General features: G+C 44.6%; 2 protein-coding genes across 2 annotated transcripts in view; both read left to right on the forward strand.

The window, feature by feature from the left end:
• Nucleotides 1–51: 51 nt before the first annotated feature.
• LOC103599484 (putative uncharacterized protein UNQ6490/PRO21339) lies at nucleotides 52–1,058 on the forward strand. The gene is given in 2 exon segments (XM_008583631.1): nucleotides 52–454; nucleotides 457–1,058. Coding segments are annotated over 2 exon segments (456 nt in total). The 5' UTR covers nucleotides 52–331; the 3' UTR covers nucleotides 790–1,058.
• A 1,752-nt stretch (nucleotides 1,059–2,810) lies between these two features.
• Nucleotides 2,811–17,176, forward strand: part of LOC103599544 (AP-3 complex subunit sigma-1-like) — a 16,892-nt gene continuing 2,526 nt past the window's right edge. Inside the window, 1 exon segment of the mRNA XM_008583699.1 lies at nucleotides 2,811–2,864. Within this exon segment, the coding sequence (XP_008581921.1) occupies nucleotides 2,811–2,864 (54 nt within the window).

The following is a 17,176-nucleotide window of genomic DNA, read 5'->3' on the forward strand; positions in this document are numbered from 1 at the left end:
TGGCCCTGCAGCAGCTGTAGCTCGTGGCGGCCCAGCCGCGGCCGCACGCGTGTACTACGCACGCGCGTCCCACGCGCCTCAAGTCTCCCGCGCGCCCGCCCGCCCAGCCGGCCGTGGCTGCCTGCGCTTAACACGCACGCGCGCCCCACGCGGGCCCGGGGCCCTCGTGCCCCCGCCTCGCCTGGCCTGGGCGCCTCCCGCGCGCTCCTTTCCCTCCGCCTTAGCGGCGCTGTAGCGCGGGGCCGCAAGTCCCCGCGGGCCACCCTGAATTATTCATCGGCAGGAAGATATTAGATGTACCCGCTGCCCGCTCAACGCGGGCCGTCGTGCAATGCTATCCGAGCTCCGCGCGCGCCCCGCGCCCCTCCTCCTCACGTCCGTCCTCTCTGAAACCTTGGCAGCGAAGGGGGATCACATTTCCTTTGTCATCGGGCCATTTCGCCCTCGCCTTGGTGCCCCCCCTCCGATCCCGAGCGTCGGGGACGGAGCCTTCTCCCGGGCGCGCTGGAATCAGTGGAACCGGCGGCAGCTGCCCCGCGCGGCGAGCTCGGGAGCCGCGTGGCCAACGCCGCTGGCTCGCCCCCGCGTCATCTTCTTTCAGAAACGAGTCGCCGACTGGGACGCGGGTGGCCGCGCTGCGCCTACAGGGCTTTGCTCCCGCCGTGCCCTGGCCTCCTGGGGCTTTGCGCAACTCCCCCACTTCGCGCTGCGCGCGCGCGCCCCCTCTTTCTCTGCTTTGCCGCCTCTTCCTCCTCCTCCTCCTCTCAGTACGCCGGTTATTGGGACTGATCGGAATTCGGAATCCTTTTAATCTCCAAAGGAGCAAACTCACTTCCGCCCGAGTGCTGGGAGGGGGCTGGGGGAGGGGACCGAGGGGAGGGGGCTCCAGGCAAACAGGAAACATTAGCCCTCTCGGCAAGGCCCGCTTTTGTGTGCTCCCTCCCCCCTCCTTCCAACCCCCTCCCTCCTCCAGGCCGCTGGGGAGATGAACGCCCCCAGGCTTCAATGTGACGACCTTTGAAACCTCCCGAGCGAGGAATGGAGAACGACTCTTCCGTTTATTTAAAAAAGAAAAGATTTCATTCTGAATCCCTGTCTCAACGGAGGCTGATATCCACTGCCCGGGAGATCTGGGTTCTTCCCTCACCACCACCTTTTCTTTTTTTTTTATTTATGTTTTCTTAAGGATTCTGCATATCTGTGATCAGCACCAAAACATAACACAGTGTGCAGCTGGATGCGTGGAATTAAACGAATCTGAATTCTGATCGGCGGAGGGGCCAGTTCCTTTTTGAGTTTTAACGCGGGGAGGGAGGCAGGGGGCAGCTGTTCAAGGGAAGCGACCTGGTGACGCCCCAAGGCCATCTGGGTGGTGCCCTGGGCTGCTTGGGCGGATCTGGGAGAGGAACTTGCTTGGCCCTGGAAAGAGACTGACTTGGAAGGGCAAAGAGCTTCTTACCAGGATTTAGGGAGTATCTGTCCTGGAGCCCAACAGGCAGAACAATTGTCCCCGTCTTAACACTATCACTGTCAATGAGGTCTTGGGTCCTATTTAAACTGGTACAGGCAACAACCTGGATGAATCTCAAAAACATGTTGGGAAAAAGAAGCCAAACTCAAGAGTTTTTACCTTATGATTACATTTCCGGGAAATTGTAGAAAAGACAAAAACTAAGCCTGGGGATAGGAAAACTACCCTTGGGGATGAAGAAACTATTGACTGGGAAACGGCATAAAGGAACCTTCCGGGGTAATGAAATAAAAATATATTGGTATGTACATGTGTCAAAACTTATAAACGCCATTTAAGATCTGTGCAAAATTTTGCTGTGTGTAAATTATATTTCAATAAAAAGAAATTTATAAAAGACTTGGTGTCCAACCTGAATAAAGATGCACGGATCATAAAGATGGGGAGAAAATACACTACATAGACATCCCCAGCTCCTCCTCTGAGTTTGCGCATCAGAATCCAGGGGAAGATGGAAAAAAAAAAAAAAAAACAGAATCCAGAGGAAGATTGGGAGAGTGCAGCGCTGGGAGCGCAGAGGAAGATCAACTTGGAGAGTGCCCTTCAATCAATCCACCTGGACAGAACTGCTGAAGGCCCCAGGAAGCTGCAGGAAAACCCACCTAAAGAGACAAAGCCATTTCTGGGGACCACGTTCTGTCCTGAGGTGGGAAGAGCATGGCAGCCCCACCAGGAAGGCCCAAGTCCTCAGCTCCTGTCCAGAGCACCCTCCTGAACATCTGGAACAACGTGAAAGATTGGTGAACTGAAAGAGTGGGAAAGTTACTGAGCAAATAAAACCAAAACAGAGCTCCATTTTGCCAAATGAAGAAGCTTTTTATAATTTAAAAATTAGAGAGGAGCTTCTCATGCCACACCATCTATTGCCATATAATGAGTTTCTTCCATCATTTGAGACCCTTGTGTAAATATCTACAGGCTAGTATATGAAATCTACACACTCCTGTAACTTTCAACCATACTGGCCTTACTCCAGAGGTGTTTTATGTATTTTTTGGTTTTGTTTCTTTTCCTTTTTTTGACTGCTTTTAATTCCTTTCTTAAAAACAAAAACAAGAGGAAAACAGATGGGGGAGGAGAATTGCCAGAAGGAAGATGGCCCCAGAGGGTCAGAACAGGGATGGCCCAAGCCTGCTCTCTCCCTCTTGGTTTGGCCCCACCCACCACCAAAAAAAGAAGAAAAGATGACAAGGGGAAAAAACCTCAATAGCTCCTCTGGTCCTAAGACTCAAAATATCTTGAAAGTGGATAGCAAAGGTGAAAAGCCAGCTGAGCCATCATGGAGGAGCAGGAAGGCTGTAACTCCAGAAAGAGGAATCAAACTTTGACAGCGGTCAGTGGGTTGGTTTCCTGGGGACAATTGCTCAGAAACCAAAAAGACAAAAAAGAGCAAGGGAGAAAGGGGGGTTGATTTCTCTTCGTGAAGTAGCTTCCCTTCTTTCCTTTCTTGAATTGACATCATATTGCCAGGAAGCAGGCCTGCAGTGTAAATTGTTAAATTAGCACATTCCTAATTTCCAAGATTTAGTTTAGCACTGGTAAGAAAGAGGAAAATCTTTAAACCAACTAATTTACCCCCAAAGTTATAGAAATACTCGTATAGTTATGATTTTTTTAATGTAGTCTAGTGATAGGTAAATAACAAATTAATATTAGAATCTAATAAGATTTTCACTTATCTTTGAGAGGAGCCAGAGCTACAAACCCAGATGAAAGGCCAAAGTCACAGTCCCCTGCTATAAACTGCATACGTTGTATTAAATTTTTCATTGCCATGCTAGCTAATAAACACCCTTTCTTAGCAAGGGAGGAGCACACAGCTTTCCAGTTTTTCTTCCACTAGTTTACATTTGAAAGAGAGTCTATATGCCTTTTTGAATCTTGAAAATAAATCATCTTGCATTTTAATAAGTAACCTCTTTTTAAAAGAAACCAGCCCTGAAATTACATAGGCCGTAAATTTGCATTCTTTCTCAAATTTGTCTGTAACCGTATTTTGTTTTCAAAAATGATACTAGCTCCTGCCACTCTCTCACGCCTTGGGTTTGGGGGTTAGACCACATTTCCATCAGAGCAACATTGCATCTGCTTTTTTTTAATCTGATCCTTTAATTAAATATTCGATGCACCCTCTTGTTTTGATGTCAAAATTGCACCTTTCACCATCGTGCTCAGGGTGCATTCACATAATTTTTAAGTACATAAATCACGAGTATTTTTAAAAAACGTTAAACAAACATTACATCATAATTACTATTTTGAACTGTGGCGGGGAGGGGAGACCAGCCTAACAGACACCATTGAGTCACTGTCTGCATCCTGCCAGTTGAGGGGGAATGGAGTTCTATACACTGGGCCGACTCTTCACTCTGCCCTGACTCCGGCCTTGGAATCATTAACAGAAATGTGCCAGCTGCTTTCAACAACCCTGAGTTCAGGATAGCATGAATAACATGTCAGATGATATAATGGCAGCTCTAGTAACCTAGAACTTCATAAACTACAGTAGAGCTACTTAAATTGCACATACAAAAAGTAAAAGTAAATATCCAGTTTTGGTAGTTAAAAGTAGTTTAGAACACAGCTAGGCTGATATCCCAGCTCCACCACTCTTTACTGTGTGACTTTGGGCAAGTTACTTAACCTCTCTGTGCCGCACATTTTCATCCACCTAGGGGAATGATACAAGTACTTAGCCTATCAGGGTTAAATGAATGTACAGTGCTTAGTATAGTACCAAGTACATGTAAGTACTCAGTAAATATTCACGCTTTTTTTTTTTATCATCTGTATTCAGCAGTATGGTTTGCAATCTGCCTGCCTACCCTGAAGTTTGTCATTGCCTAATCGTTCCTCTGCTGAGCCTTGGCATCTCGGCATCTCAACACAACCAATCACGTCCTCCTTCCCCTTCATAATAGAAAGTCAGGATCTTGCCTCCTGTCATTCCCAGCTCAGGACCCCACGGTGGCTGCCTCTCACCTGCCATTTTAAAACTAAGTTTGTAGTCTGGATTTTCCAAGGTGAAATCTGTGTCTTTCATAATAAGTGGAAGAAACTATAAAAGTTGTTATTGAAATAAATATAGCCGAAAAAATCAAAAGATATATAAATCAGTACCTGCTGTTAAGCCTAAGCAACTTCTAACTCCCAGTGCTCTCTGATTTTGTAGCTGAAAAACTCTGCGCCATTTATTCATCATTGTTTCAGCCTAACTGTTCTTCACTCATTCCACCTGCTCCAGAATTCAAGGGCTTCCTCTTAACCTAGAAGAGTAAACTCTAACTGCTGAAGCTGGCAGCCAAGGACCTCTCTGCTCTGATCGGAAATGTCTCTTTCCGGCATTACTTCTCATGGCTCTTCCACGCAACCCCACCCAGAACCAACACGAGCAGACTCAAGGACTCATGAACCATATGCTTCTGCCTGGCAGTTCCAGCTCAGCCTTTTCCCTCTTCCCAGGGCTCTCATTGAGAGGTGGAATCTATTGCTCTTGACCTAGAGTCTGGGTGGGCCGGCTCGTGACTACTTTGACTAATAAAGTATGACACAAATAATGCTGTGCCAGTTCCAAGCCTAACCTTTATGACAACTGGCAGCTTCCACCTTGGTTTCTTACGGCCTGAGCCACATATGACTTCCCTTCTAGAGAGACCACCAGAAGAGACTCAGAGTCTACAGGGAGAGGGAGAGGGGCCCATTTCAGCCCAGCCTTCCAGCTGTCCCCGTCAATGTGGCAGGTATGCGTGATGCCATCTTGGAACCTCCATCTCTGAACATCCCAACCCGAATACTACCTAGCTGAGCCCGTCTGAATTCTTGATCCACAAAATTGTAAATATAATAAAATGTTGTTTTAAGCCGCCAAGTTGTGGGGTCATTTGCTACATAGCAATAAATAATTGGGACACCCCCACTCCAGCCTACTTTACATTTTCTGCCAGATTATTGACCCTCGGTTTCTTTCTTTTTTTCTTAGACTTTATTGAGGAAAAATTGATATACCATGAATAAACTGCATATATTTAAGGTGTACAGTTTGATAAGTTTTGATATATGGATATTGCTGTAAACCTATAACCACAATAAAAAGAATGAATATGTCCACCCCAAAAGTTTGGGGCTCTCCATTCCGCCCCTCCCCAGACAACCACTGATCTGCTATCACTGTGCCTTAGTTTGGATTTTCTAAAATTTTTTTTGTTTTTTTTTTAAAGATGACCGGTAAGGGGATCTTAACCCTCGGGCTTGGTGTTGTCAGCACCACACTCAGCCAGTGAGCGAACCGGCCATCCCTATATAGGATCCGAACCCATGGCCTTGGTGTTATCAGCACCGCACTCTCCCGAGTGAGGCACGGGCCAGTCCTTGGATTTTCTAAAGTTTTATAGAAATGGAACCATTTGTGTTGTCAGCACCCCACTCAGCCAGTGAGCGAACCGGCCATCCCTATATAGGATCCGAACCCATGGCCTTGGTGTTATCAGCACCGCACTCTCCCGAGTGAGTGTTGTCAGCACCCCACTCAGCCAGTGAGCGAACCGGCCATCCCTATATAGGATCCGAACCCATGGCCTTGGTGTTATCAGCACCGCACTCTCCCGAGTGAGCCACGGGCCAGTCCTTGGATTTTCTAAAGTTTTATAGAAATGGAACCATTTGTTCTACTGTACAATTTGTATGGGGAGGCCTGACTTTAAGTCAGCATAATTACTTTGAGATTAATCTGTGTCGTTGTGTGGATCAGTAATTCCTTTCTTTTTCTTGCTGAGCAGTGGTGCATTATGTGGGGTGCACCACGATTTGTTTATCCATTCACCTGTACATAGACATTTGGGTTGTTTTCAGGTTTTGACTATTACAAATCAAGCTGCTGTGAACATTCACATATATGTCTTTAAGTGGAAATGTACATCCTTTTCTCTTGTGAAAATACCTAGGAATAGAAAGGCTGGATCACATGGTAAGTGTATGTTAACTTTTCAAGAAACTGTCGAATGGTTTTCGATAGTGGTTGTACCATTTTACGTTTCTACCAGCAGTGTGTGAGAGTTCCGCTTTGTCTGCATCCCCACCAAAAGTTTGCATAGACAGTTTTATTTTTTCTTTAATTTTAGCCGTTCTAATAGGTGTGTGGTAGTATCTCATTGTGGTTTTAATTTGCATTTCCCCAGTGTTTAATGATATTGAGCTTCCTTTCATGTGTTTATTTGCAAATCATAGATCTTTTCTGGTAAAGTTTCTGTTCAAAGATTTTGCTGTTTTTAAAATTGTGTAGGGTTTAAAAAAAAATTTGGTGAAAAATTTTGTTTATTTGTTTACTTTCATTTTGTTTTGGCAGTTGGCCAGTGCAGAGATCTGAAACTTGACCTTGGTGTTATTTTTAAATTATTGAGATATAACTTTATTGGGCTTTATTGAGGTATAACTGATAAATAAAAATTGTATATATCTATGGTATACAGCATGACTATACATTGTGAAATGATTACCACATCAAGCTAAGTAACATATCCATCGCTTTTAGCAAATTTCAAGTATATAATACAGTATTAACTGTACTCACCATGCTATATATAAGATCTCCAGAGCCTACTCATTCTGTATAACCGAAATAGCTGTATTATAATACATAATATAATAATAACTGACCAGCATCTCCCCATTTCCCCCAGCCCCTGACAACTACCATTCTACTCTATTTTGATGAAGTTCAACTTTCTTAGATTCCACATATGACTGAGATAATGCAATCTTTGTCTTCCTGTGCCTGGCTAGCATAATGCCCTCCAGGTTCATCCATGTTGTCACAAATGAGAGCATTTCCTTCCTTTTTAGGCTGAATAATATTCCATTTTATGTATATCACCTTTTCCTTATCCATTCATCCTTCAATGGACACTTAAGTTTCTTCCACCTCTTGGCTATTGTGAATAAGGCTGCAATGAACATGGGAGTACAAATATCTCTTTGACAACCTAATTTCATTTCCTTTAGATAAATACCCAGCAGTGGGATTGCTGGGTCATATGGCATTTCTATTTTTAATTTTTCAAGGAACCACCATACTGTTTTCCATAGTGGCTGTACCAATTTGCATTCCTTCCAACAGTGTGTAAGAGTTCGCTCTTCTCTACATCACTGTCAACACTTTTCTTCTGTCTCTTGGATTCTAAAGGGTGCAAGGTAACATCTAATTGTGGTTTTGATTTGCATTTCCCAGATGATTAGTGATGTTGAGTACTTTTTTTTTTTTTTTTTTAAGATGACTGGTAAGGGGATCTTAACCCTTGGCTTGGTGTTGTCAGCATCACACTCACCCAGTGAGCTAACCAGCCATCCCTATATAGGATCCGAACCCATGGCCTTGGTGTTATCAACACCACACTCTCCTGAGTGAGCCACAGGCCAGCCCCTTGAGTACTTTTTAATATACCTGTTGGCCATTTGTATGTCTGCTTTTGACAAATGTCTATTTAGGTTCATTGCCCTTTTTTTTTTTTTTCTAAAAAGATGACCGGTAAGGGGATCTCAACCCTTGGCTTGGTGTTGTCAACACCATGCTCAGTCAGTGAGCAAACTGGCCATCCCTATATAGGATCCGAACCCGTGGCCTTGGTGTTATCAGCACCGCAGTCTACCGAGTGAGCCACGGGCCGGCCTCATTGTCCATTTTTTAATCAGGTTATTTGTTTTCTTACTATTGAGCTATTTGAGTTCCTTATATTTTAGATATTAACACTTTATCAGTTATCAGATATATGGTTTGCAAATATTTTCTCCCATTCTGTAGGTTGTCTCTTTATACTGGCTGTTTCCTTTGCTGTGCAGAAGATTTTTAGTTTGATATAATCCCATTTGTCCATTTTTGCTTTTGTTGCCTGTGCTTTTGGGGTATATCCAAAAATCATTGTCCAGACCGATGTCAAGAAGCTTCTTCCCTATGTTTTCTTCTAGTAGTTTTGTGGTTTCAGGTCTTACATTTTAAGTCTTTAATCCCTTTTGAGTTGATTTTTGTGTGTCGTGTAAGGGTCCAATTTAATTCTTCTGCATGTAGATGTCCACTTCTCCCATCTTCATTTATTGAAAAGACTGTTCTTTCCCCATTGTGTTTCATGGCACCTTTGCTGAAGATCAATCGACTAAATGCATGGGCATATTTATGGTTTCTATATTCTGTTCCATTGAATTGGTTTTATGCCAGTACAGTGCTGTTTTAGTTACTATAGCTTTGTAGTGCATTTTGATGCCTCTAGCTTTGTTCTTCTTGTTCAAGATTGCTTTGGCTACTCAGGGTTATGGGCTGTTTTTTTTCTTATTATTTGAGAGTTTTTTATGTATTTTGATAGAAGTCCTTCCTCCCAATCTGTAGTTCATGTTTTCTTTCTCTTTTCAATGAGTTTTAAATTTTGATGAAATCAGTTTATCAGTTTATTCTTTTATGGATTGTGCTTTTGTTGTATCTAAAAAGTCCTTTTCTAGGCCTTGTTTTCCTTTTCTATAAAGTTGGGATAAAAGTAGAGCCTATACCGGCCCATTGGCTCACTCGGGAGAGTGCGGTGCTGATAACACCAAGGCCCCGGGTTCGGATCCTACATAGGGATGGCCGGTTGGCTCACTGGCTGAGCGTGGTGCTGACAACACCAAGTCGAGGGTTAAGATCCCCTTACCGGTCATCTTTAAAAAAAAAAAAATAGAGCCTATAGCATTGGGTGAATTTGAGAATTAAATGAGATAGTACTTTTAAATCATTTAACTCAGAGCCTGATACATGGTAAGAGCTCATAGGCTGGCCAGTTAGCTCAGTTGTTTAGAGTTCAATCTTATAACACCAAGCTCAAGGGTTCAGATTCCAGTACTGGCCAGCTGCCAAAAAACAAACAAACAAAATAACATGGTAAGAGCTCAGAAAATGGTAGTGATCTGTGTTATTACTAATAATACTTTTTCTCTCTAAACATTTTGATCACATACCATCTGAAATGCCCTTACCTTCCATCTGCATTCATCTCAACTCTCCTATCTATAAAAGGCTGACATGAAGTCCACTGCTTTTTCCAGAACCCTGGGTCAAAAATTATTTCTCCTCTTTGCCACCTCCCATCCCCATTACACTTTAGCTGCTACTCGTTCCGAAATTTCATGATTTCCCCTGTTGGGGTAGATTGTTGTTGTAGTAGTGGTCCCCAGTCTGTTCACACCTCCCTGTATGAGTGCCTTATGGGAGTGCCTGCTCACAGTGAGTCTGGGAAGGGCCACATGACTTGCTTTGGCCAATGGGAAAACATGACATAAGCAGAAAGAGCAGTTGGAGCTTGCTCTCTTGCTGCTCTTGAACCCCTGTGATCACCTGTGCTAACTTGCTAGAGGATGAAAGACATGTGGCCCAGTTACCCCATCACCCCTGATAGCTGGCCAGCTAATGAACATGTGAGTGAGGCCCTGCAGGAACATCCAGCCACCAGCCCACCTGCCAGATGACCAGAGAAGTGATTTGCCCGAAGTAACATGGTGAGGGAACAGGCAATAGATGAAGTCACTCAGTGAATATTTATTGAGCACCTACCATGTGCCAGGCTTTGAGAAGGCGGCAGTGAACAAAAAAGTCCCTCCATTGAAGGGGGAGGCAGACCATGCACATGTAAATGACTGCGGACTATAGGGCCAGTCCATGGCTTACTTGGGAGAGTGCAGTGCTGATAACACCAAGGCCACAGGTTCAGATCCCTATATAGGGATGGCTGGTTAGCTCACTTGGGAGAGCGTGGTGCTGACAACACCAAGTCAAGGGTTAAGATCCCCTCACCCCCCATCTTTAAAAAAATAATAGTAATAAACTTGGGAGAGTGCAGTGCTGATAACACCAAGGCCACAGGTTCAGATCCCTATATAGGGATGGCTGGTTAGCTCACTTGGGAGAGCGTGGTGCTGACAACACCAAGTCAAGGGTTAAGATCCCCATACTGGTCATCTTTAAAAATAAAAAAAAGAATGACTATGGAGTATGTTGGTTTCTCATGGTCAGTGCTATAAAGCAGAGCACAGCTCAACTGGCCGGTTAGCTCAGTTGATTAGAGCATGACCTTATAACACCAAGGTCACGAGTTTGGATCCCTGTACTGGGCAGACCAAAAAAAAAGCAGAGCACTGCTAAGCAAAGCTGGGCAAGGGGACAGCGGGTGATGGTGTGGGGATGCTGTTTTGGATAGAGAGGTCAAGGAAAGCCTCTTTCAGGAGATGCCATCTGGGCAGAGACCAGAATGAGGTGAGGGGACTAGCCATGTAGATATCTAGGGAAGAAGAGTAACAGGCACAGGGAATCACACATGAAAAGACCTGAGATGGGAATATGATAGACTCATTTGAGAAACAGCAATGTTGCCAGTGAAAGTAGAATGCAATGAACAAGGGGAACCTGGCAGGAAATGGAAATAAGGTCAAATATGAAGCAGGGGTTTGACTATATAGGATCTTGTAAATCAAAGTTAGAGCTTTGGGGCCTAGCTGGTCAGCTCAGTTGGTTAGAGCACAACCTTACGACACCAAGGTCACAGGTTTGGATCCCCTTACATGCCAGCTGCCAAAGGAAAAAAGAAAAACAAATTTATTTATTTATTATTTATTTTATTACTATTATTTTTTTAAAGATGAGGGGTGAGGGGATCTTAACCCTTGACTTGGTGTTGTCAGCACCACACTCTCCCAAATGAGCAAACCAGCCATCCCTATATAGGGATCTGAACCCATGGCCTTGGTGTTATCAGCACTGCACTCTCCCAAGTGAGCCATGGGTCGGCCCTGAAAAACAAATTTAGAACTTTGGATTTTCTTCTAGGTGATGAGAAGCCAATAGAAGGTTAAGATCAAGAGAGTCATATGATCTGACTTATGTTTTAAAAGATCACTCTAGGGCTGGCCCTGTGGCTCACTCGTGAGAGGTTGTGAGGGGTGGTCGAATTCAAGATAGCATGTTTTGGGCTGGCCCGTTGGCGCACTCGGTGGAGTGCGGTTCTTGGGAGTGCGGCAGCCCTCCCGCCGAGGGTTCGGATCCCATATAGAGACTGGTCCGCTCACTGGTTGAGCGCGGTGCTGGCGTGACACCGAGGGTTGCGATCCTGTTGCCAGTCGCGGTACGGGTGCGACACCGAGGGTTGCGATCCTGTTGCCAGTCGCGGTACGGGTGCGACACCGAGGGTTGCGATCCCGTTACCGGTCACGGAAAAAGACAAAAAAAGGGGAAAAAAAAAAGATAGCATGTTTTATGGACTCGAAGACCCCATTAATTGTAAGATATACTATGGCAGTTCTAAAACACAGCCCCAAGTTCTTTAACACTCCTCATATGGAGAGGTAGGAGATCTATGTGTCTTCCCCTAGAATTTGGGTCGGCTTCTAACTGCGTCAAGCAATAGACTACAGTGGAGGTGATACTGTGTGACTTCCAAGGCAAGCTCACCTTGCTCATTGGGCACACCGCCCAATTTCTGTGTAGGGCAGAAAACAGCTTCTGACTAGGCTGCTTCTGGGCCTGTGCCCTCAGATCCCTTCCTGACCCTTCCCCTGCTCTGTTCTGTATCATGGGGGCGGGGGTGGGGGGGACTGATCCCTGCAGCTGTACTCCCTGCTGAGTCAGTTGGCTTCTGGCTGGGTTTAGCCAATAGGAGGCTGGTAGTTGACTGGAGGGTGGGTAAAAAAAAAAGCCAGGGTATTTCTCCCCTTCTCTCTTGCCATTGGGTAGCACAACTCCAGTCTCCAGTAGTGGCTGCATCTTTTCCATGGCTCCAACTCCAGGTCATTCATGGTTCTGACCCTTGGTTGAGGTGACCTCAACCCCTGGGTTCGGGTAATATCACTTCTTCCCTTGACCTTCCAGCCTACGAGTGGCAGTGGCTTCCTGCTCTAGTTGACCTCTGGATTTCATCGCCTGTCCAATCGTATCTCCCCATTAAATTCCCTCTATTATAAATATGTGAAGTCATTTCTGTTTTCCTGGGTTGACCCTGACCATGGGACTATAGGCTGAGGCCTCACATGAAAGCATGTAGGCTCAGGTGAGAGGCAAACACCTTGCACAACCCTACCTCTTACAGACTCCCAGGCTCCAGGGTGTTTACCAGCACCTCACCTTGGGATTTGCTCATTCCTGACCTCTGTGCTTTGTTCCAAACATTCCCTCTGTCCATAACGCATGGTTTTCAGGCATCCTTGGCAATCTATTTCTTCAAGACCCAGCTCAGAAACCCTAGACTCCTCTAAGCCTTCCAGAAGTGATTCACCTGTCCAGCCTCCTACCTGATGCTTTTGAGCACCTGCTTTGCTCAACATGCACTTGCTGAAATGTTACTTGGTAGTTGCATACTGTCTCCTGCTGCTGTGCTTTTGCAGACTGTTCCCTCCATCGATGCTCACAACTCCCTTCTCTGACCTGTACTCAGCCTTTAAAACCTGCTTCAAGTGTCACATCTTCTGGGAAGTGATTCATTTCTAGCAGGTTCCCTCCCAGATGGAGATTGCACACTCCCAATTCATGCTGCCATCACAGTTCTTGTGGAAACTACATGGCAGTAATTTTGTATATGTCTGTCTCCCACATAAAACCAGCAACTTTTTGGAGGCAATAGGCAAGTCACAAACTCTGGTCTGGACACTAGAGGTCTTCAATAACTCTTTGCTGAATGCCAGCTGCTGGATGCATGGATGACCACAGGTTTTCAATTATTGCAAGCGAGTGCCTTAGGTCTTCCCCTTTTGGTTACAAGCCTTTCTTAGGGGTGATTCCTAATTCTTGTGCAGCCTATTTGCACCTATCTAAGTACATTACTGTGCAGAGGAAACCAATAAATGTTGCCATCAGACATGAACGTTTTGTTTATTTCCCTATCTTCCTCCTTCTCTGTCTTTTTGTTTTAATTTTTTGTTTTTTTAGCTTTTATCTCTTCTTAAGTTTATTAACTTTTACTAATTTTTATTTCTATTTTGTATTTTGAAATAATTTCAAATGTTGAGAAAAATTGCCATAATAGTACAAAGAATTCCCATATGCCCTTCAGAGTTCCCAAATGTTAACATTTTGCCCAATTTTCACAATCACTTCCTCTCTCCCCCCCCGTATGTTTATGTACATATTATTATGTATACATGTAATATGTATGTACAGGTATTACATGTACATAATATGTATTATTGGGCCTGTGTATATTGGTTTTTCTGAACCATTTGGTAGTAAAGTTGCAGATATGATGTTTCTGTTTCTAATCACTTCCTTGTGCATTTCCTAAGACCATGAACATTATCTTATACAACCAAACTATAGTTATCAAAATCAGGAAATTTAATGTTAATACAATACTATTATCTAATCCACAGATCATATTCACATTTCACCAGATGTCCCAATAATGTTCTTTCTGGGCAAATTTGTTTTTCCCTTCCCAGGATCTAATCCAGAATCACGTGCTGCATTCAGTGGTCAGATCTCTTCTGTCTCCTTTAATCTGTGACAGTTCCCCAGCTCTCCTTTGTCTTTCAGGACCCTGACATTTTTGAAACTTCCAGGCCAGTTGTTTAGTTTCCTCACAGGTTTAAAAATACCCCCCGGAAGATTTTACCTCTCACATTGTTTCCAAACTCTCTTCTCCAGACTTAGGGGAGGGACTCTTTGCAGAGCCTTGTAAAACCTTAAATAAACTACACGAACAAATTCCACTTTGACCACTATCTTGTTAAAATTCCTTAAAAAAGTTAACTCATTGGACCCAAAGTACCTTAACGAAAGCTAGGCTGTACTTCTCCTGGTATTCGCTGTTCCTCAAAGGGTTTTATGTGCTGTTTAATGATTTTTCACAAATAGTTTTTCTTGCCCTTAAAGTCAGATTAATTGAATTTTAATTCAGCAGGATCACTCTCTAAAAAAAGAAACACTGGCTGTGCAGGTTGAGTTAGGGCCGCTAACTAAACCTAACGAAGGCCTTTTCAAGCAGAGTGGGATTCTGAGGGATGAAAAATCCAGCCATACAGCACCGTAAACTTATCTCTATTTTGGATGATAATGAAAAAAGCCCCTTTTCCTTCTCCACAAAGGAGAACCTGGATTGCCTAATAAAGGAAACCTACCACCTGAGCTTTCTCTGGCATGAGCTACTCACCCTCTCAAACTTGATCTTCTCCCTTTGATTTTGTGGACCTAAGAACACTTCCCTGTGGCCCACATCACCCCACTATTAGCTCCATTTTCTTCCATTTGTTCCTGATCCTTCAGAACTTCACTCTCATTTTTATTAAAAAACCCACAATTTTTGTAGTTATTGAAAATTTTCTGAAACAGCTAAGTCTGGTTAAAATTTCCCAAATCGAGGGCCGGCCCGTGGCTCACTCGGTAGAGTGCGGTGCTGATAACACCAAGGCCCCGGGTTCGGATCGCACATAGGGATGGCCGGTTCGCTCACTGGGTGAGCGTGGTGCTGACAACACCAAGTCAAGGGTTAAGATCCCCTTACCGGTCATCTTTTAGAAAAAAAAAAAAAAATTTCCCAAATCGAGGGCCGGCCCGTGGCTCACTCGGTAGAGTGCGGTGCTCATAACACCAAGGCCCCGGGTTCGGATCGCACATAGGGATGGCCGGTTCGCTCACTGGGTGAGCGTGGTGCTGACAACACCAAGTCAAGGGTTAAGATCCCCTTACCGGTCATCTTTTAAAAAAAAAAAAAAAAAATTTCCCAAATCAAAAGAAAAGTTTAGGCCTTCTCTTTTGAATCCTGGCCTCAATCTCACCATCCTCAGCTCTCTTTCTGCTGGCTCAGGTTTCCAGCCCTGAATCTTTTCCTTCTATGAATTTTACTGAATGAATAGCTGAATGAAGGGCCAAGGCTTGTCATTTCCTCCCACAATCCTGCTCTCTATTTTCATGATTGCCATAGCCTGGATTTTCGTAAAAAAAAATAGACACAACAACCCATTCTCAGAGTTCTATAGAACATTAGACTTGAAGTAGAAGGGGCAGTTATATTTGTTTTTCTTGTTTGCAGCTGGCCAGTACAGGGATCCAAATCCTCGACCTTGGTGTTACAGGGCCATGCTCTAACCAAATGAGCTAACCGGCCAGCCCAGTTATTATGAAAATACTGGGCTAGACAACAGCTGCTCCCCTTCTGTGGCCTATGCGGGGCTAACAGGGGAAATGAGGAGTTGCTTATGACTTCAGATTCCTTATCCATGAAGCCACTGATAGGGTTTGTAGGGTTTTTTATACTGTTCTTATGAAAAGCCAGAAAGGAAGAAACAGCCTCTCTTTTTCCCTGGAAGAGAAGACCTGGAAATGTCAGGAGATCCAAGGAAGGGGCGGGGTAGGAAAGGCCCCTTCTCACCTGCTCCTTACACCTTGTAGCAGCTGCCATCTCTGGTGGATTGGATTTTCACAGGCAGAAATTGAAAACTCAGCCTGGCTGTTTAGCTCAGTTGGTTAGACTGCAGCCTTGTAACATCGAGGTCAAGGGGTTAGTTCCCTGTACCATCCAGCTGCCGGGGGGGAAAAAAAAAAAAGAAAAGAAAAGAAATAAAAAACTCAGGGAACCACACCTACAACACTAGATGTCATTTACTGTGCAACCTTTGCTAAGGAAGCTCTCCTCTTTACCACTGCCCTGAAGCGTGACCATCACCCTTATTTTATAGATGTGGAAGCTGAGGTTCAGAGAGGCCAAGCAACCTATATATGGTCACACAGCCAGGGAGAGGCAGAGTGGCAGAGCTGGGATTTGAATCTGTGATGTCTAACTCCAATGCCCTTGACTTTTCCATGAACCTATCCTGCTTCACCTCCAAGACGAGAGGAGAGAGCTGGATTTAGTATCTCTACATGGCATCGATAGTAGTTTCTGTATTTATTTATCTAACTTTCACTGATCTAGGTGCCAGACACTGTTCTTAGATCTTTACAGGTACAAGTATAACATCATTTAAGCTTCATAACAGGCCTACAAGGCATATGTTTTTATCGTCCCATTTTCCAAGTGAGGAAACTGTAGCACGGAGAGGTGAAGTAATTTGCCCTAGGTCACACAGGAAGTAGTGGAGCTGGAAATTGGACCCAGGCAATTTGGTTCCAGAGTCTATGTGTTTTCCACTTTCCCTGAATCCCTATCTAGAGGGAGAGAGGATATACAAGTGGATGCATCACAAAGTAGAACGAAAGCAAAGTGGGGGGAAAAGAAAGCAAAGTAAAAACCCCAAATCCGTGGAAAGGAAACCCATCTTTTGCCCAATTTGCATGATGAGAGCCTGCGTTGGGAATTATGTCCAGGCGGTATCATCACCGAGTCTGTTGCCAGCCCCACCCATCCATGGGAACCCTTTCCCAGGGAAACAATAGGAATCTTGTCCGAGCAGGCTCATTGGCTCCTCCACTTAGTGTGGCGATGTGACTCACAGGCCTGAGGACCTGAAGGAGGCTTCTTTCTTTATAACCCCTTCTGCCCATGAGCCTCTCCAGCCCTGTCATAAAGCCTGTATTAGTCTGTTTCTATTTCTTATAACAAAATACTTGAAACTGGGTGATTTATAAGAAAATGGAATTTATGGGGCCGAGCCTTTGGCGCACTCGGGAGAGCGCGGCACTCGGAGCGCAGCAGCGCTCCCCCCCCCCCCCCG

This window comes from Galeopterus variegatus, unplaced genomic scaffold (genome assembly GCF_000696425.1).
Source record: "Galeopterus variegatus unplaced genomic scaffold, G_variegatus-3.0.2 Scaffold99, whole genome shotgun sequence".
Lineage (NCBI taxonomy): Eukaryota > Metazoa > Chordata > Mammalia > Dermoptera > Cynocephalidae > Galeopterus > Galeopterus variegatus.